Below are 22,154 nucleotides of genomic sequence, written 5' to 3' on the forward strand. Positions count from 1 at the left end.
ATTTTAATATAAAGCAGAGTTAATTATTAGGCTGTGCGGAGGCAGTAGTGAAATGGTTGTGAACTCAAAGTGCTTATTTAGTGGTGGAAATATTTTGCACAGGTCAGAAAAGGAATCTGGGGAGGACCTGCCTGGCAGTGGCAGTAACGTGATTGACAGGGAGTTGGAAAAGGTTGATCGTGTTATTGAGGAATCAGCTGGAAAACTCACACGGCGTAAAGTAAACAGCAAGGTAATCACTTTTAGTAAGTTTACGTGTCAGGTACAAACTTGTACTTTTTAAAAGACTCTGTAAATCCCATTAAAGATTAAATAAGATATCAGAGAGTCTTAAACATGCCTGAAGTTTTATCACTACATCCAGGTTAGAAAAGCTGAAGAGAATAATATTTAAATGGTTCATGTTCCCCAAATTATTAATATTTATTTATAGTTTGAATTCCAGAGAAGAAAAATTGATGGTACTACCACCCTAGGAATTCTCAATCCAGTGGAGCCTGACATGGGAGGTAAGACCCAGTTAAATTGGTGTCAAAACACTGTGACCTTTCACTCCAGTTGCAAGGAAAGCATTGGTAATTTGAACCTGCAGGTAGGCAATGTCTTGGATTGCACCTACAGGCCTTGTGTATCAGATCTGCAGTCATTTGCTCATTCGTGGGTTGCTCAGTGTTGTTTGCCTGCTCGCCTTTTTCACTAATGTTAGGGATCCTTGCCTTACAAAGCTGAATATTTTTGATTTAGCATCAGTTTCTACCAGGTCATAGAGGCCACTGAGTGAATGTTGTTCATGTTCAACAGTTTTGAGCCCAGCCTTAGAGAAGCAGTCTCAGTTATCCCTCCATGGTATTTCTTGTTTCCTATGCTAGCCACTCTGGTGGTTGTTAGCAAAGCTGCAGATGTGTGCGCGCTGATGTGAATGTTATATTGTGTGGATCTGTGCTGGGATGAATAAGCACATTTCCGTGCCCCTGCTGCCATGAGAGTTGACAGCCCTTTTGTGAAATGTACTCATAGGCAAAGCCCAAGAATGAAACCTTTGTGATATCATACAGTGTTACATCTAAGTGTCTCTGTTATTCATTATCATCTTACTTTATTTGAGCATTTGAACAGCCTTGTGCTCCCAGGTTTTCTATTCAGTTAGAGCATGTATTGTTAATTGTGCTTTACCTTGGTTACAGATACAAATTACTGCCCAGTGAAGCTTGGTATGATGGCTGGTAGATTACAGTCAGGTATCAACACTCTTCAGGGATTTAAGGAGGACAAACGTAATAAAGTCATTCCAGGTTAGTGCTGCCTCTGTGGTGGAAATGAGTGCTCTTACCAGTGTGTTGTAACATCCTTAAGAGTAAAAGCTCATAGAGAATTGATCCTGAGTTAACTTGTATGGGAGAGTTTATCATTTAATTGAGATTCCTATTCATTTCTATCAGGAGTTTTTAAGATGAAAATTACTTTTGATTAACTTTAGTTTGTAGCAGTCAGTTGCCAAAAGTTGAGGTAGTTAACATAAATTAAGGAACCTTTGTTTCAGTTGGGCTAGAACATGTCTTTCATGTGAAATTGCTTTCCCGCAACAATTTTCACTAGGTGTTTTTTTTTTCAACATTTTGCTGCAGTGACATATTTGAACTATGGACCATTCAGCTCTTATGCTCCAGTATATGATTCTACTTGTGCTAATCTCAGCAAAGAGGATTCTGACCTCGTATACTCAACCTATAGTAATGAATCGAGTCCTCCAGGTTCCTTTAGGTGAGTTTTCTTTCTTTAAAGAAAGCTTCTGGCATGCACTCTACAAGAGGCGTGAATCACAATCACAGTGTTTGTTTTGATAGTTTGCACCAGTGGATAATCCATCAATTCATAAGTGGTGAGATATCACAGCTAACAGCACAGAAGAACATTTATTTTTGAGGGTTAACCATTTTTTGAACTCCAAAACTGAGGAGAAGCTAAGCATTGCTTGTTTCTTGCCAGATCTATTTTTAGGTGTTTTAAATACAAAAGACATGATGACACTTGATAAAATAATATATATTCTGTTAATTGCTAATGCATAGATTATTCAAGTGTAATAGCATGTTGCACACCACTGATTTATTCATCTATACTGTCAAAAGTGATATGAAGAATTACAACTCAGCTTAAGTTGTTAAAAAGGCCAAAATCATTCACTAAATTAACTGTGCTTAAGTCAGTTAATTTTGAATTTGTAGGAACAAATTACTGTCTAAATAGGGCAAATAAGAAACTTTAGCGGTATTAAATAATCTGTTTGTTTGCAGTGTTCAGCAGTTCCTGGCAAGTAATGAAGACTACAGCGTGAATATGGTGGATAATTTATTGGATTCCCTGACTAATGGAGAACATTCTAGATCACTGAAAGAACTGGAAGTAGTAAGTCTGCAATTCCCTGCCATAAATATTTTTTCCATTGGTATCTAAACATCGTCATTAAACTGAGTGCAGGGCTTTGTATATTATTTCAGTTTTGTGGAGGTGAAACAAAATAATATTGAGTACAATTGCTCATGTCCATCATTACCAATCACCAATCCAATCAAGAAAACCGCTAAACTATAACCATCAGGTCTCACCTAATGCCTCTCATACCATGCTGACTCTGATCAAACTCTGCTCGCTACTGCTGGTGTTTAGCATCATCATCGAAACTGAAATTACATTGTGATTAGATGAATTTGTTTATTGGCAAGTAAGAGAAAAGATTTCATTTATGTGGATGGTTTCCATTCATTTTAGCATATCTACGGTACTCTTCTAACACAGTCACTGGCAAAGAAAACTTTTCAGAAACCTCATATTTAGTAAGCTCCCACAAGTACTATTAAGATAATGGCCAGATAATTAGGTTTAGAGTTGATTGAAAGATAAATATTGGATGTTATTGGAGATGATTAGAGTTGTAGAATAACACAGCACAGCAACAAGTACATGCAGCAACTGGTCCATTGTCGACCACAGCTTCCTTCCTGCTAGTCCCAGTTACCCATGTTCAGTCCATAACTCTTCAAACTTCTCCGCTCTGTGTTCCTACCTAAAAGCCTATTAACTGTTGTAATTGGACCTGTCTCAACCATTTTGAATTGCCCTGCGTTCTTCAAAATTGTACCGTGGGATCTTTTTTCTTCACTTCACAGTATTCTTGGTTTATTATTTTGTCTGCAAGGTGCCTTTCGTGCTCCCTCAGTACTGCACTGGAGCATCAACCTAGATATTTCCACTAAGTGGTAGTGGATTAACACACAAATGTAAATCTTTTCCAGTATTACCTGAGATCAAAGAATTTAGTAAATTGGTGATAGTTCCCCAGCCAAAGAACATATTTATATTGGGTTTTATAAATTTAATATTTCCAGGTATAACTATTCCCTTGTCTCAACAGTTTTCAGACAGATGGCAGTCATGAGGAAGTAATTTTTTTTACTTTCCTGTGAATTGCTTTAGGTTTTTTTTGATAAAGGTTGAATTATCATTTGCCACATTTCTCTTGAAGGTAGTTTCAATTTACAGCGGAGAGCACAGGCTGTGTGTCTCTGCGTAACTCCTTCCCTCTCTAATGCTTCCTAACCCACCGGCTTGCTTGCCTGTCAGATTTTTTTCTTCTAAAGTATACATCCTTATCCATTATTCAGCCACCTTGCTTCTCCCCTAACTCCACGATCGGCCTTTTTGCTGAACTGTTAGGCTGTGCTCAGCTGGAACGTTCCTTGTTCTGAGGAGGGCAACAGTAATGTAGTAGAGAAAAGCAAAAGGGAATCCAGAAGAGGGGGAGGAGGAACAACTGAAGAATAGCAGGTAGAAGTGAAACAGAGGAATGAAAGGAAATTGAGAGCGAGTAATGGTGTGGGAGAGCAAAAAAGGTGGGGACGGGTCAGTTTCTTTAGGTTTGTGAATGAGTTTTAACCAATGCAAAAAGTTGACTTTCCTTAGAGTAAAGATTGCCTGTATTAGTTGGCTAAAGAATATTGTGCAGAACTGAGATAATACACTGTACGTAACATGTGATTGGACAGGAGAGGATGTTCACAAGGATGCTGTATGGAATATAACCATATAACAATTACAGCACGGAAACAGGCCATCTCGGCCCTTCTAGTCCGTGCCAAACTCTTACTCTCACCTAATTTCTCCAACCCGCACTCAGCCCATAACCCTCCATTCCTTTCCTATCCATATAGGTATCCAATTTAACTTTAAACGACAACATTGAACCTGTCTCAACCACTTCTGCTGGAAGCGCGTTCCACACAGCTACCACTCTCTGAGTAAAGAAGTTCCCCCTCACGTTACCCCTAAACTGTTGCCCTTTAACTCTCAACTTATGTCCTCTTGTTTGAATCTCCCCTACTCTCAATGGAAAAAGCCTATTCACGTCAACTCTGTCTATTCCCTTCATAATTTTAAATACCTCTATCAAGTCCCCCCTCAACCTTCTACATTCCAAAGAATAAAGACCCAACTTGTTCAACCTTTCTCTGTAACTTGGGTGATGAAACCCAGGTAACATTCTAGTGAATCTTCTCGGTACTCTATCTATTTTGTTGACATCTTTCCTATAATTTGGTGACCAAAACTGTACACAATACTCCAAATTTGGCCTCACCAACACCTTGTACAATTTCAACATTATATCCCAACTCCTATACTCAATGCTCTGATTTATAAAGGCCAGCATACCAAAAGCTTTCTTCACCACCCTATCCACATGAGATTCCACCTTCAGGGAACTATGCACTACTATTCCTAGATCCCTCGGTTCTACTGCATTCTTCAATGCCCTACCATTTACCATGTATGTCCTATTTTGATTAGTCCTACCAAAATGTAGCACCTCATATTTATTAGCGTTAAACTCCATCTGCCATCTTTCAGCCCACTCTTCTAACTGGCCTAAATCTCTCTGAAAGCTTTGAAAACCTACTTCATTATCCACAACTTCACCTGTCTTTGTATCATCTGCATACTTACTAATCCAATTTACCACCCCATCATCCAGATCATTAATGTATATGACAAACAACATTGGACTCAGGACAGATCCCTGAGGCACACCACTAGTCACCATCCTCTAATCTGACAAACAGTTATCCACCACTGCTCTCTGGCATCTCCCATCCAGCCACTGCTGAATCCATTTTACTACTTCAATATTAATACCTAATAATTGAACCTTCCTAACTAACCTTCCATGTGGAACCTTGTCAGAGGTCTTACTGAAGACCATATAGACAACATCCACCACTTTAACCTCGTCAACTTTCGGAATAACCTCTTCAAAAAATTCAATAATATTTGTCAAACATGACCTTCCACGCACAAATCCATGTTGACTGTTCCTAATCAGACCCTGTCTATCCAGGTAATTATATATTCCATCTCTAAGAATACTTTCCATCAATTTACCCACCACTGACGTGAAACTCACAGGCTGATAATTGCTAGGCTTACTCTTAGAACCCTTTTTAAACAATGGAACAACATGAGCAATATGCCAATCCTCCAGCACCATCCCTGTTTCTAATGACATTTGAAATATTTCTGTCAGAGCCCCTGCTATTTCCACACTAACTTCCCTCAAGGTCCTCGGGAATATCCTGTCAGAACCGGAGACTTATCCACTTTTATATTCCTTAAAAGCGCCAGTACTGCATCTTCTTTAATTATCACAGTTTCCGTAGGATTATGGGTTAGAGGAGATACTGCCAAGAATCAAATGTCATTTCCAACAACAGAGACTGAGGGGAGATTTAATTGGTATGTAAAAAATTATGAGGTACGAACAATGTGAACAGGAAGGAACTATTTCTCATGACATTAAGGTAAATAACTAGGGGCATGGATTTGTTAATTAGTAGAAATATTGTTTGAGAACAAATACTTCCATCCAAAGAGTAGTAGGTGATCTCACTGTAGTGCAGTACTATGGAAAGTGTAGTAGAAGCAGACACTGCTGTTACATTTAATAGTTAAATGGATAAGCATTTGAAGAGCAATGGCCTACAGGGCCGTGAGGCCATCAACACAGATACAACAGGTTCAACTTATTCCTATAAATCTTCACTATTTTGTGAGAGGATAGTTGATTGTCTAGATTATGGTTCATTTCATGCAGTTATGCTGAATTCATATCCAAGGAATATAGAAACATTTTCCAATCTCTGACCATTTTAATAAAACTCTACTTGTTTTTCTTAACATAGATAATTGAAAATTGCTAATTTCACATTTATCCATATCATACTGTATCTAACTTATAATTGCCTGCATTGTGAATTTATCTAAATCATATTGAATGCTTTTTTGCATTCTAACAACTCTTAATCCTACCCAGTTTCACATCATTGGCAAATTTGGAGGTATATTCAGTTCCCTCATTTAAATCAATGCTACATACTGTAAACGGCTGGAATCAAAGCTCAGAACCCTGTAGCATCTTCACCACCTTCCAAAGTGAAAAGGGCCATTTGTTTCTACTGTTTGTTTCCTGTCTGTCAAACAATTTTCAGTCTATACCTGTATATTACTCCAAACACACGTGCTTTAATTTTGAACTCACCTCTTAGATGAATTTTATCAAGGACAATGCAAAGACAATGCATCCACTAAGGACCCCATATCTATTTATCGAGTTACATCCACAAAAAAATTGTAATGGATTTGTCAAACAATTTCTAATCTACATTGACTTTGTTTAGTATCTTAAGCTTCCCATGCTCCCTTGAAACTTTGAGGGGCCTTGCTTCCTGCACACCCTGAAAACCACATAATTGGTCCTTCTCTTGAAATACTTCCCTATTTTGTAGTTCCTTGTGTTGTTTTTTGTTTGCTTTTTTTTAAACTATTCTGAAACAACCTATTGTCCAGTAAATCACATGATTCAGCACCTGGCTTACAGGTGATGTTTCCCTGGGTCCCATGTCCCACTATACCTTGAAACTTACCAGGTTCACTGAGAAGTTGTTATATTGTTGTGTACCATCCAAAGGAAAGGTGAATTTCAAGTGTTTTGGGATATAATTAATAATCTCATCAATAGTCTGTTAATTTGCTAGTTCAGCAGTGCCATGTTGCTGGATTAATGAAGCTTTACAGTAATGGAGATACATTAGCCACTCTCTAATCTGCAGGAACTGTCAAATTATCTTTAAGGTTTAGGAAGATGACACAATCAGTAGACCTATTTCCATGGCCGTCTCATTTTAGTACCCTGGCATACAGATTATCAAGCCCTAAGGACCTAGAGGCTTTCAGCACTATTGTTTTCTCTAATACTATACTTTTCACTAATGTTAGTTTCCTTTAATTTCTCTTTTTATCTTTGGTTTGCTAACAGTTCTGGGAAGTTATTGGTTCCATATCAGTGAATGTACAAACATCCTTGTAAAGTTGCTATGCGGTTCATTCCTTTTAATACTTCTTAATTTATTATCTTAGATAGTGAGTATATATTTTTATATAATGCAGTAACCATAGGTGTGTCTATTCATAGAACAACACAGGCTCTTCAGCCCATCATGTTGTGCTAACCAACATAAACCTACCTCGTGATCAATCTAGCTCTTTCCTCTTATACAGCCTATATAACCTTTCATTTTTGTTACATCCATGTGCCTCTCAAGAGTCGTTTAGATGTCCCTATTGTATCACTCAGCTACTACCATCCCCGGCAGTGCATTCCAGGCACCCACCACACTGTAAACAAAAAAAACTACCTCTGACATCTTCCTTCAACTTTCCTCCACTCACCTCAAACGGATGTCCTCTGGTACTGATTTTAAATTAATATTGACAGTCATTTTGCAGTAGACATACTTTGAAGTACTCTTTCTGATGAAACTAGTAATTATTTTCATTATTATGTTTTTACAGTCCAGTGATAACCATGAAGATGAAGTGAGGATTCTTCACGGTACTGAAGACACACAGGTAATACTAACAATATCTGCTGATATAATACTGACCTGCAAATCCCTGTTAGTTAAATCTGAAAGGTGCAAAGCTTTTTTTTTGCCAATATTCAGTCAATTTGTAATAGCACTGTTCGTTGTCCTGTTTCATAAAATGCTTTAAAAAATACTTTCAGTTCCTGAGATGGAGGGCATCAAGATGCAGTATAGTTGCAACTTTTTCACTTTTTTATTCACACTGTTCTAAAGATTTGTTGATCTTTCAAAGAGTATCACAGTGCATGTTTAATCATTCATTAACTGACTTTCAAAGCCCCCAGGTTGGTAAATGAGATGCTTGTGTATGTTCTTAAGGTTGAAACAGCAGCATAACTTCAAACAAGCAGGATTGAGTTTTAGTTTCTGTAAAACTTAAAGAATGGAATAAATGAAGATCTCTAAAAGCTTAGTTCTAATTGCACTTAATGTGACTGGCAAAAGCTATCAAAAAGAAAAGGTGATTGTAATACAGACAAAATATGTGGTGAAAAAATTAAGGTTTGTTCAGCTCTAATGAAAACAACAACTGCATTCAAATTTTCACCTAGTAAGTGCCAATAGGACTTTATCCTTATTTCATCGAAGTTTAGGAGGATTTCATTAAAGCTTGCCAAATATTCAAAGACCTAAATAGAGTGGGCATAGGGAGGATGTTTCCAATAATGGGTAAATCTAGGACCAGTCTCAGAATTTAAGGACGTCCCTTTAGAACAGAGATGAGAGGTTATTTCTTTAGCTAAGAGGTGGTGAATCTGTGGAATTAATTGCAACGTACGGCTGTGGAGGCCAAGTCTCTGGGTACATTTAAAGCAGAGGTTGATAGGTTCATGATTAGTAAGGGCATCAAAGGTTACAGGGAGAAGGCAGGAGAATGGGGTTGAGAGAAAATAAATCAGCCATAATTGAATGGTTTAGCATGCTCGAAGAGCTGAATGGCCTAATTCTGCTCCTATCTCTTCTGGCCTTATTTACTATAACCCTCATTATCTACAGAATTGTGGAGACTTGAAAATAATTTTCTCATTTGTTTGGGGAAACAAAATAAACATGAGGCGTAGTTGAAGAATCACCATCTCCACATTTAGCATTTCACCCATGTTTGACTCCTTAGTAAGGTTAAACTGCAGTGCATGCTTGTTCTGTGTCACATATCAATTTGCTTTATCCAGGTTTCCTCAGCTGAGTCTCTGCAGCCATTGGAACATAGTTCTGGGCGTGCTTACGACAATTTTGCTTCTCTACAATCATTAATAAATGCAGAACCTGAATCAGCAGGTATGTAAGCTTTTCAGAACTGGTTTTATTAGACAGACACTACAGCAGAGAGCAGGCTGAACACAGAAAATGCTGCAATACTCAGCAAGTTGTGCAAATATTGTGGAATGGAAAGGAATTAATATTTCAGGTCCTGGACCCCTAGTTTTAACAAGAGAGGTAACAATTTAGTTTTAGGTAGCAGTGAAGCTGTGGGAGGGGAATGGGTGGAACAGATTTTTCTAAGATGAGGCCATGTGATCTAATGTGACTGCTAAAAACAGATTAAGCTTTTTTATCTGTGTAAAACAATGCAAATGAAAGGGCTGTGGAACCCATCCAACAGATCAGACTGTACAGACAATGTAGTCGGCATCTTGTTGTGCTTGTAAAACATTTTTTTATATCAGCTAGGATATCTACAATGCTGGAAGGACTTGGCTATCTGATATTAATGCACCATTCAGATGTCCTTTTGTGCTGTACCAAGTGCTGACAGGTTAGAGAGAGATCCTTTAAAAGTTTGTAATATTAATTCTGTTTCTGTATTTCAGAGTGTAAAATGTTTCAAAGGAAGCTTGATGAAACGACCAAACTGTTACAAGATCTTCAACAAGCACAGAATGAACGATTTGGAACCCGACCCCCGTCAGCTATGATTTGCTTATTGGGACCTTCTATTAGAGAGTTGTTACTTGGTAAGTCTGGTGTCTGTATGGCCAGCAGTACACATATTGGTTCAGCTGCAGGGAAATTTACAATGCTTTTAAGAATTTAATTTTCCTTCTGTTCAGAAAAGATGAACAAGTAGGGGTGGGGTGGGGAGATGTAGGCCATGTGCAACTAGATACATAATTTAAATCAATGTCAAAAGACCGAAGGGACTTTTTCTGTGCTGTATGTTATGTTAAATGCTTTTTCCTTTATTTTTGTTGATTTCACCATGCTCCAGAATTGAACTTGTAATCTTGAATATGTCAGTGTATCTCGCCAAGAAGAATATATCTTGAAACTGATAATTATACAGCTAATTACTTTTTGATCTAATCCTATTTAGTTTATGAAAATAAGTAATAGTAGAAACAAAATATAAAGAACATCTTCTCTGATGAAAATAGTATTTGCTGAGCCATCGCAACACACATCAAGGTTGCTGGTGAACACAGCAGGCCAGGCAGCATCTCTAGGAAGAGGTACAGTCGACATTTCAGGACGAACTGAAGGGAGAGCTAGTAAGAGATTTGAAAGTGGGAGGGGGAGGGGGAGATCCAAAATGATAGGAGAAGACAGGAGGGGGAGGGATGGAGCCAAGAGCTGGACAGGTGATTGGCAAAAGGGATATGAGAGGATCATGGGACAGGAGGCCAAGGGAGAAGGAAACGGGGGAGGGGGGGAAAAAGCCAGAAGATGGGCAAGGGGTATAGTCAGAGGGAGAAAAAGGAGAGAGAGAGAGAGAGAGAGAAAGAAAGAATGTGTGTATATAAATAAATAACGGATGGGGTATGAGGGGGAGGTGGGGCATTTGCGGAAGTTAGAGAAGTCAATGTTCATGCCATCAGGTTGGAGGCTACCCAGACGGAATATAAGGGATCTCCCCCTGCCCCTCCCACTTTCAAATCTCTTACTAGCTCTTCCTTCAGTTAGTCCTGACGAAGGGTCTCGGCCCGAAACGTCAACTGTACCTCTTCCTAGAGATGCGGCCTGGTCTGCTGCGTTCACCAGCAACTTTGATGTGTGTTGCCTTGAATTTCCAGCATCTGCAGAATTCTTCGTGTTTGTGATTGTTAAACCATCCTTGGGTTTCAAAAATTAAATATTGATTAGAGCAATAATTTGGAGTAAAGCTTATTGAAGCACAAACATCAAATTACATTCCTGTGATAAATATGAACTATCTCTTAGAAGAATTTTTTTTTTAAGTTTTATAAGAATTTTAGGAGTGTCTCAATATATATGCCATGAATATCAGACTTTGAAGTCATCTTTAGCCTGAATTTAGGGTAAACTCCTGAATTCAACTTGAAGTGCTTTGTTGGTCAAAAGAGTTCATGTATTGTCTTTAAACTGGGTGAGAATGTTATGATTACAGAATGAACCAATCAAATTTAAACATGGCTTTCACAATATGTCCTGAAAGGCCTGAGATAAAATATTGATAATTATAAATCAGGAATTATATTAAAATTGTACAGCAATGTGACCAATGCTATTCTACTTCCTATAACTACTGAAAATAACTTAATTTTTGTTCAGCTGAGAAGGTAACTGGAAATCTGAAAGAATTGGCAAGCCAAGTAACTCCTGGGGACATAACCAGCACTGCTGGAATTCGAAAGGCCATGGGAATTTCAATCCCTTTAGAAATGATGGATTCTTTAGATCCACTGTTTGGTAAGTATGGGAGAATAAAGTTCAAAAACTACACTATAAAGCTAAAAATATGAAAATACACTGACAAAATTAATGGTACAAGTGGAATGACTATTACCCATTCTCCTATTTTAAGGAATTATTTTCGGCGTACTCAGTTACATGAATTGGAGTAGTTTTCTATTTGTATTTGACAGTATTCCAAATTTCTTCTTTCTTGACATTAATTTTTTGGGAGAGTAAGAGTGTAAGAATGGATGAATACTGTTTTTGGGTTCTGGCACCCTTTGGTAATTTGCCCAAGTGGTAGTTCCTTTTGAAAGTCCCGAGATTAGCTCTGAAGCAGTTGGTGACATTGGGAGGGACTGTACCTGCTCCATTGCTTAACTTTACCCATTGTTAATTTGGAAAGAAACAGCAGATGGCAGCAGGAACTTAGTTTGATTATTTCCTTGTTACATCCCTGTGATCTGTGCATGGTCTAACATCACACATCGGGTGTTTTCAAGAATAAATACTTAAATTATTTCCCTGACGCAAAGCAAATAATTGCTTTCATGTTTTCATTGTGATCCAATGTATAACAGTAAAATGGTTCCAGCCCAGTAAGTCATTGAGGATGTTTTTATTGTACTTGAGTTGTAACCATCTCTGCCAGCTGATAGGAATGTCACTCTCATGAGGTAGTGGGGGCGGTTCTGCTAAACCATTATTCCTAATCGATTGGCATCTCCCTAGAGCAGGGGGTTTAAATGGGGTGGAGTTTGTTAGGTGAGTTCAGGAAGGTTTCTTGACACAATATGCAGATAAGCCTACAAGAGGAGAGACCGTACTTGATTTGGTATTGGGAAATGAACCTGGTCAGGCGTCAGATCTCTCAGTGGGAGAGCATTTTGGAGATAGTGATCATAATTCAATCTCCTTTACAATAACATTGGAGAAAGATAGGAACAGACAAGTTAGAAAAGTGTTTAATTGGAGTAAGGGAATTATGGGGCTATCAGGCAGGAAATTGGAAGCTCAAATTGGAAACGTTCTCAGGGAAAAATACAGAAGAAATGTGACAAATGTTCAGGGGATGTTTGTGTGGAGTTCTGCATAGGTACGTTCCAATGAAACAGGGAAGTTATGGTAGGGTACAGGAACCGTGGTGTACAAAGGCTGTAATAAATCTAGTCAAGAAGAAAAGAGAAGCTTACAGAAGGTGCACAGAGCTAGATAATGTTAGCAATCTAGAAGATTATAAGGCTAACAGGAAGTAGCTTAAAAAGGAAATTAAGAGAGCCAGAAGGGGCCATGAGAAGGCCTTGGCGGGCAGGATTAAGGAAAACCCCAAGGCATTCTGCAAGTATGTGAAGAGCAAGAGGATAAGATGTGAAAGAATAGGACCTATCAAGTGTGACAGTGGGAAAGTGTGTATAGAACTGGAGGAAATAGCAGACATACTTAATGAATACTTTACTTCAGTATTCAGTATGGAAAAGGATCTTGGTGATTGTAGTGCTGACTTGCAGTAGACTGAAAAGCTTGAGCATGTAGATATTAAGAAAGAGGATGTGCTGGAGCTTTTGGAAAGCATCAAGTTGGGTAAGTCGCCGGGACCGGATGAGATGTACTCCTGGCTACTATGGGAGACGAGGGAGGAGATTGCTGAGCCTCTGGCGATGATCTTTGCATCATCAATGGGGACGGGAGAGGTTCCAGAGGATTGGAGGGTTACGGATGTTATTCCTTTATTCAAGAAAGGGAAGTAGAGATAGCCCAGGAGATTATAGACCAGTGAGTCTTACTTTAGTGGTTGGTAAGTTGATGGAGAAGATCCTGAGAGGCAGGATTTATGAAGATTTGGAGAGGTAAAATATGATTAGGAATAGTCAGCATGGCTTTGTCAAGGGCAGGTCGTGCCTTACGAGCCTGATTGAATTTTTTGAGGATGTGACGTAAACACATTGATGAACGAAGAGCAGTAGATGTACTGCATATGGATTTTAGTAAGGCATTTGATCGGGTACCCCATGCAAGGCTTATTGAGAAAGTAAGGAGGCATGGGATCCAAGGGGACATTGCTTTGTGGATCCAGAACTGGCTTGCCCACAGAAGGCAAAGAATGGTCGTAGATGGGTCATATTCTGTATGGAGGCCGGTGACCAGTGGTGTGCCTCAGGGATCTGTTCTGGGACCCTTACTCTTTGTGATTTTTATAAATGACCAGGATGAGTAGTGGAGGGATCAGTTAGTAAGTTTGCTGATGACACAAAGGTTGGAGATGATGTGGATAGTGTGGAGGGCTGTCAGAGGTTACAGCGGGACATTGATAGGATACAAAACTGGGCTGAGAAGTGGCAGATGGAATTCAACCCAGATAAGTGTGAAGTGGTTCATTTGGGCAAGTCAAATATAATGGCAAAATATAGTATTAATGGTAAGACTCTTGGCAGTGTGGAGGATCAGAGGGATCTTGGGGTCCGAGTCCATAGAACGCTCAAAGCAGCTGCACAGGTTGACTCTTTGATTAAGAAGGCATACGGTGTATTGGCCTTCATTAATCGTGGAATTGAATTTAGGAGCCAAGAGGTTATGTTGCAGCTATATAGGACCCTGGTCAGACCCCACTTGGAGTACTGTGCTCAGTTCTGGTCGCCTCACTGCAGAAAGGATATGGAAACCATAGTAAGGGTGCAGAGGAGATTTACAAGGATGTTGCCTGGATTGGGGAGCATGCCTTATGAAAATCAAGTTGAGTGAACTCGGCCTTTTCTCCTTGGAGCAGTGGAGGATGAGAGGTGACCTGATAGAGGTGTATAAGATGATGAGAGGCATTGATTGTGTGGATAGTCAGAGGCTTTTTCCCAGGGCTGAAATGGTTGCCACAAGAGGACACAGGTTTAAGGTGCTGGGGAGTAGGTACAGAGGAGATGTCAGGGGTAAGTTTTTTACTCAGAGAGTGGTGAGTGCATGGAATGGGCTGCCAGCAACAGTGGTGGAGGCGGAAACAATAGGGTCTTTTAAGAGATTTTAGGATAGGTACATGGAGCTTAGAAAAGTAGAGGGCTTATGGGTAAGCCTAGTAATTTCTAATATAGGGACATGTTCAGCACAACTTTGAGGGCCGAGGAGCCTGTATTGTGCTGTAGGTTTTCTGTGTTTCCTAATACTTGGGCCTGGTGGAGAGTAGGGAGCGACAGGAAGATGCTGCCCACCAGATACAAGTATCATCGCCCCGGAGGTGAAGCCTGGTTGGATAGTGAACAGGGAATCCTGCACTTCTATAATTAGATGAATCTGAGTGATGCATTAACAATTTACCATGCTTCAGCATGCCTATAAACTTACCATTACAGGAGCCAAAAACAGCAACCAAGTGGAGGAGATGGAAATTGCAGAGCTGCCACAGGCTGAGCAAGCTGTTGCTATTACTAGAGAAGATCCTGTAGCTGTTGCTATGTGAGATGTCAGATGAAGTAGAAAAAAGTTTCATCTCAAAACATAATCAGTAATTTAATGATTTTGTATGAATTTTGTACTGTAAAGTGTATAATAAATGTGAAATTTTTTAAAAACTTTTTGCTCTATTATTTAGTCTTTCTTGTTCATGAGCTGTTGCATGTATATCATTATGACTGTTTTAAAAAATGAAGACTGCCATATTAAATAGCTAAAAGGTCGATCGTTAGCTCACCAGCGTATCGATTGATAACCCCCAACTCTGCTACACACTGGTGATCTGAAGCATTTTGCTAGTGTGTTAAAGACACTGGAATCAACCACATTGCTCTGGACTTGAAATCATATTGATCAGGTGAGGATTATAGATTTTGTCCGTTAAAGGACATCAGTGAACCGAAGATTTTTTTTCCTGAACTTTATAGTTTTATGGGGACCGACTCTAATACTTAAGTTCTAGTATCAAAGAAGATATTTCCGTTATCTAATTGTATGATTAAAATCATTACCTTTAAATCCTACCACAACCTCCATTCCGTTGCTATTAAACACAAGCACCTACCTGCCAGATGTCTGAAACTGAGCCCTTCAAGTTACAACTATTCAATCCCTCCAAACATACAACTCCTCTCACTAAATCAGGATTTGAAGCCCACATCCACGATTATGTCACATTGACTGCCTTAATGTTCTTCTGACGCCTGACTCTGAGCTGGGTGCCACGGTTTCAGGTTCTCCCACTCTTATTGTGCAGATAAATATAGTATTTGTATTTTGTCAAACCTGATTACTTATGTTCATGAGCACTTCATGAGTAAAGAATCGGATTTATTCCATGTCTTTTTGCAATATAGAGGATTTACCACTAAAGCTGCTTCCTACTGCGAGCAGTGATGCCTGCCAGAAAATGCGCACCTCCAAGAGGTATGGAGGTAAACGAGCAGGCGCTCTGGTACGCTGCAGCCGCAGAGGCTTCCTTACTGCTCTCCTGGAAATCTGCCTTTCAAATGTCCGCTCTCTTACAAATAAGAGTTAGTGCTACTTGTCAGGACTAACAAGGGTTATACCCATATTTCTGCCTTTTGTTGAAACATAACTCAGACATACCAGACAACTTTGATCAAATGCCAGGATACCAGCTATCAAGAAGGGGTCTTGCAGCATGGTGTGCTAGTAACAGCTTGGAACTAATGCTATCAAGACAATGGAAATGGGGATTGATTTTTGCCTACTTGCCCACCACCCTCCTCCCCCCGGGAAATTAATGGTCAGGCTGTATCTGTGGTTGATTCATTAACATTTCTAGGGACTACCATTACCAATACATTGAAGTGGGACAAGCACATTATGCTCATCACTAGGAAATCCCAGCAGAGATTGTTCTTTCTACGCCAGCTTAAACAAAACATCAGGCGGGAGGAGAAGATGGCAGCACAACGCAGCGCGCTCAGCTCTCCGGTGAAATGATATCGTATTTGTTAAATAGGGGCCATGCACAATTCTGATTTGATGGAGACAGCCGTGAGAAGCACAGTGGAACATCTGGAGAAACTTCTGAAATGCCTGGTTTGCTGCCGCTGCTACTGTGCGATGGAGAATCTCCAGAGGGAAGGCCGCAAAATCCTCGGCTTTGCCTGCTGCTGGCGGCCGGGGCTGGGGTCGAAGCGCTTGACAGAGACGGTGCTCGGTGTCAGAGGCTCGAAGTTTTCCAACGACTCAGAGTCGGACTGTGGTCGGGCATGGCAGGGAGAGTTTTCTTCCTTCTCCCGTCTGCGTGAGATGTGGGACTTTCGAGAGACTTTGAACTTTTTTACTGTGCCATGGCCTGTTCTTCATCAAGTTATGGTATTGTTGCAATGTTGTAACTATATGTTATAATTATGTGGTTTTTGTTAGTTTTTCAGTCTTGGTCTGCCCTGTGTTTCTGTGATATCACACCGGAGGAGTATTGTATCATTCTTAATGCATGCATTACTAAATGACAATAAAAGAGGACTGCATGTCCTCATAATCTAATCTAATCTCAGGGTGTATCCTGATGAATTTTTACTCAGTCATCACTGACAGTGTTTTGACAACCTCTGTCACGATTTGGTTTCCTGCCGCCTCCTCCCTCTCCAAGTCCAAGCTCCAATAAGTGGTCTACTCAGAGGAGAAGGTTATTGGTGGTCACCTACCAACATTAAAAGACCTGCTCATTGCCAAAGTGAAGAGAATAGCTGAAAAAATTACTGCTGACTCTCCCCACCCTAGCAGTCACCTATTCACCAAATTGCCATCAGGGAGATGCTGCAAGTCCATCAACACCAGGACTACATGTCATTTCTGAAGCTCTCCTGTAGCTATCCAGTTTCTCAACAAAACCACTCAAGTGTAATATCCTAACTATCCCTGTACATCTGTTCAATAGTCTTTCCTGCTCTCCTGTTGATTTAGTCTGTTCATATGTTCACACTTATTTAAGTTTAATTGCTGATCTATGAGTATGTGACTGTTCTGCTAAATGTTGATTACTCATGGCTGTTTGCACTATTGTCAAGTAAGTTGTTGGTTGCTATTTTGTTTTTTGCTTGGCACTGAACCACCTTCAATTCTGGTATGTTTCATATACTGGCAATAAAGTGATTCTGACTATCTTTCAGGCTATAAGAACTGTGCCGCCTATGTCGAAGGGCCGAATGGCCTACTCCTGCACCTATTGTCTATTGTCCTACTCCCTCCTCAACTTTCCCCATTGATATTTATGGAGCTCTACTGTTCCTAGTCTTTAAACAGCACATTTTTACCTTGTCTTCCAAACCCCTTTGTGGACTTGCATCTCACTTTCTTCCTCTCCCCAATGATCTGTAGCCTTACGACCCTTTGACCATATGATATAGGAGCAGAATTAGGCCATTTGGTCTGCCGAGTCTGTTTCGCCATTTCATTATGGCTAATCTAATTTTCCTCTCAGCCCCAATCTTCTGCCTTCTCCCCATATCCCTTGATGCCCTGACCAATCAAGAATCTATCAACCTCATATGAATCTATCAAGGAGCACTTAGAAAATCTTTGGATTCTAAATGCTACTTGAATTCAGGCCTGTAGCATATACCCAAAATTAACTGCTCCACTATTGAAAGATACGTTTTAACTACAGAATCAAACTATTTTTTTCTCCCTTCCTTTACAGAGCTTTTTTAAAACTGTACACACCTATTTATATGGATTTTAATCTTTCACTTCTCCACATCTTTTTATAGGCATCCATTAGTCTCATGAGACCATGGATTTGCGCCTTGGAAGGTTTCCAGGGCGCAGGCCTGGGCAAGGTTGTGTGGAAGACCAGCAGTTGCCCATGCTGCAAGTCTCCCCTCTCCACGCCACCGATGTTGTCCAAGGGAAGGGCATTAGGACCCATACTGCTTGGCACCAGTGTCGTCGCAGAGCAATGTGTGGTTAAGTGCCTTGCTCAAGGACACACACACTGCCTCAGCCAAGGCTCGATCTAGCGACCTTCAAATCAATAGACAAACACCTTAACCACTTGGCCACGCGCCAACACACCTCTCCACATCTATACACGTACTTACTGACAGTATTGTTTTCCAGGGAGAAAGCCAGCACCAGGACGACTGACAATGTAACCATCTTAGTGACACTAGCAGACTGGCCTACATCAGGAATAAACAAGCTGGCTGCAACCGACTTGTTACCTTGCAGTTACTTAACACAATAGACGTTTCATAACTTCACGTTCTCAAGGCTATGAGCTGCTACATTAATTCTCCCTTTAGGTCAGGGTTTCCCAACCTTTTTTATGCCATGGACCAATACCATTAAGCAAGAGCTCTGTGGACCCCAGGCTGGGAACCCCTGATCTAGATCCTTCTCAGCAGCAAATTTTGAAAGGAACTATGGAGTCTAATGTTTCACATGGCCTCTGGTTCCTACCTAGTTCAGAAGTGTGTCTACCCCTAGATTAGCCTCAGCTGGGCTTTTGCAACGGAAGTCACTGTTACTCTGTGGGTTTTAAAAGCAGCTCGACCTGTTGCCTTTGAGACATGGTGTGTCCATCCAGAAGAGATTGATGGACCCTTGCAGGGATGCACATGTCCAGTCTGCTGGGCTACAGGCCACTATAATTGATCCCCACCTCTGAGCCATGTGGGAGCAGCAAAAGCACAATGGGATTACTTTATTTTGCCTTCTCTCAGGATGTTCAAATATTTGCACCGTCTTCACCCCCTCCCCCCAGCAAAAAAAAATCATCAATATAATCATTAGGTCAGTCTAGCTAATTTCAAAGAAGTGTGTAGAAGTGAACAATTAAAGCATCTCTAGAGTCAGTTTAAGAAACAAATCTGCTGTTAACTTTTCTCTTCTTGTTTTACAGCGGTTTTGTTAACTTTTCTAAAACTACAGGATAACAATTCAGAGGACTTGATTAAGAAAGCCAGTTAAACTTACCATTTTTTACCCTCTACAAAGGGAAGTCAAAACAGCCCAGCACATCACCAGCATCAGCCTACCGGCCATATATTCAGAAATGTGCCCGAAAAGGGTCATGAAGGATCCCACCAACCCTCCTCGTTGACTGTTTGTCTCACTCCCATTTTTATATATAAGACATAGGAGCAGAATGAGGCCATCTGGCCTAGAGAGTCTGCTCTGCCTTTCAATCATGGCTGATCCTTTTTTTTATATCTCCTCCTCAACCCCAGTTCCCGGCCTTCTCCCTGTAACTTTTGATGCCATGTCCAATCAAAAACCTGTCAATCTCTGCCTTAAATACACCCAATGACCTGGCCTCCACAGCTGCATGTGGCAACAAATTCCACAAGTTCACCACCCTCTGGCTAAAGAAATTTCTCTGCATCTCTGTTTTAGATAGATGCCCCTCTATCCTGAGGCTGTGCCCTTTTGTCCTAGACTCTCCCACCACAGGAAACATCCTTTTAACTCCTACTCTGTCTAAGCCTTTCAACATTCGAAAGGTTTCAATGAGATCCCTCCCTCATCCTTCTGAATTCCAGCGAGTACAGACTCAGGCACATCAAACGTTCATATGAGAACACTTTCTTTCCTGGAATCGTCCCTGTGAACCTTCTCTGGACCCCCTCCAATGCCAGCACATCTTTTCTAAAGATGAGAGGCCCAAAACTGTTCACAATACTCAAGGTGAGACCTCACCAGTGTCTTATAAAGCCTCAGCATCACATCCTTGCTCTCGTATTCTAGACCTCTTGAAATGAATGCTAACATGGTATTTGCCTTCCTCACCACTGACTCAATCTGCAAGTTAACCTTCAGCGGTGTTCTGCATAAGGACTTCCAAGTCCCTCTGATCTCAGATTCCTGCATTTTCTCCCCATTTAGAAAATAGTCCGCACATTTATTTCTACTCCCAAAGTGTATGACCATGCATTTTCCAACATTGTATTTCATTTGCCACTTTCTTGCCCATTCTCATACTCTAAGTCCTTCTGCAGCCTACCTGTTTCCTCAACAATACCTGCCCCTGCACCAATCTTCATATCATCTGTAAACTTGGCAACAAAGCGGTCTATTCCATCATCTAAATCATTGATATACAGCATAAAAAGAAGTGGTCCCATCACCAATCCCTACAGAACACCACTAGTCACTGGCAGCCAACCAGAAAAGGATCCTTTTATTGCCACTCACTGCCTCCTACCAATCAGCCAATGCTCTATGTTAGTAACTTTCCTGTAATACCATGGCACTTAAATTGATAAACAGCCCCATGTGGCACTTTGTCAAAGGCCTTCTGAAAATCCAAATATACAACATCCACTGCATCTCCTTTCTCTATCCTACTTGTAATCTCAAAGAATTCTAACAGGTTTGTCAGGCAGGAAGGAAACCATGCTGACTTTGTACTATTTTGTCCTGTGTCACCAAGTACTCCATCACCTCATCCTTAATAATTGACTCTATCATCTTCCCAACCACTGAGGTCAGGCTCACTGGTCTATAATTTCCCTTCTGCTGCCTTCCCACTTTCTTAAAGAGTGGAGTGATGTTTGCAATGTTCCAGTTCTCTGGCACCATGCCAGAGTCCAATGATTTCTGAAAGATCATTTCTAATGCCACCACAATCTCTAACGCTACCTCTTTCAGAACCCTAGGACGCAGTTCATCTGGTCCGGGTGACTTGTGTATCTTTAGGTCTTTCAGCTTTTTGAGCATCTTCTCTCTTGTAATCGCAACTGCACCCACTTCTCTTCCTTCACACACATCAGGCACACTGCTAGTGTCCGCCACAGTGAAGACTGATGCAAAATACTCATTTAGTTCATCAGCCATCTCCCTTGCACCCCATTATTATTTCTCCTGCCTTATTTTCTAGCGGTCCTATATTTACTCTCATTTCTCTTTTATTTTTAACATACTTGAAAAAAATGTTCACTATCCACTTTGATATTATTTGCTAGCTTGCTTTCATATTTCATCTCTTCCCTTCTAATGATATTTTTAGTTGCTGTCTGTAGGTTTTAAAAAACTTCCCAATCCTCTACCTTGCCACTATTTTTTGTTTTGTTGTACGCCCTTTCTTTTGTTTTTACAATGACTTTGACTTCCCTTGTTGTACTATTTTACTATTTGAGTATTTCATTTTTGGAATACACATGTCCTGCACCTTCCTCATTTTTCCCAGAAATGCACGCCACTTGTGCTCTGCTGACATCCCTGCCAGCAGCTGCTTCCTATTTACTTCATATACAGTAAAGACCAATACGGTTTTGCACCACCAGCATCACAGGAGTTGCCAGTCAGCATTGAACTCAATGTAGGACTGCCTTAGGGTCTCCAGCTCCAGATTTTTTCTCAGGGTTTACTCCTGAAGCCTTCTGCTTTGGGTATAGCCACAAGGCAGTGGAGGTTTGAGATCAGAGTTGCTTCCTCCTAGTTGAGCTGCCAACCAACCACAGCTAATGAGTCTCATCAGCTTGAAGCAACTGGTTTTAAGGCACCAGTAACCGACCTTTGCCCTTTCTCCTATCGGTAGAAATGGTCTTAGTAGCTAAGCCACACGCGAAGGCCAGGAGCTGGACTTGGTTGTCAGAGGCTATTTGAGGTGCACACCATTGGGAGCATTTAATAGGT

At 40.5% G+C, this 22,154-nt stretch overlaps 1 protein-coding gene across 1 annotated transcript in view; it reads left to right on the forward strand.

The window, feature by feature from the left end:
* brd7 (bromodomain containing 7) overlaps nucleotides 1-15,160 on the forward strand; it is a 40,482-nt gene extending 25,322 nt beyond the window's left edge. The window contains 10 exon segments of the mRNA XM_072279591.1: nucleotides 103-232; nucleotides 434-509; nucleotides 1,185-1,292; nucleotides 1,626-1,761; nucleotides 2,295-2,406; nucleotides 7,900-7,956; nucleotides 9,146-9,251; nucleotides 9,785-9,928; nucleotides 11,484-11,621; nucleotides 14,942-15,160. Of these exon segments, the coding sequence (XP_072135692.1) occupies nucleotides 103-232; nucleotides 434-509; nucleotides 1,185-1,292; nucleotides 1,626-1,761; nucleotides 2,295-2,406; nucleotides 7,900-7,956; nucleotides 9,146-9,251; nucleotides 9,785-9,928; nucleotides 11,484-11,621; nucleotides 14,942-15,048 (1,114 nt within the window). The 3' untranslated portion in view covers nucleotides 15,049-15,160.
* The last annotated feature ends 6,994 nt before the right edge of the window (nucleotides 15,161-22,154 follow it).

This window comes from Mobula birostris, chromosome 15 (genome assembly GCF_030028105.1).
Source record: "Mobula birostris isolate sMobBir1 chromosome 15, sMobBir1.hap1, whole genome shotgun sequence".
NCBI classification, from domain to species: domain Eukaryota; kingdom Metazoa; phylum Chordata; class Chondrichthyes; order Myliobatiformes; family Myliobatidae; genus Mobula; species Mobula birostris.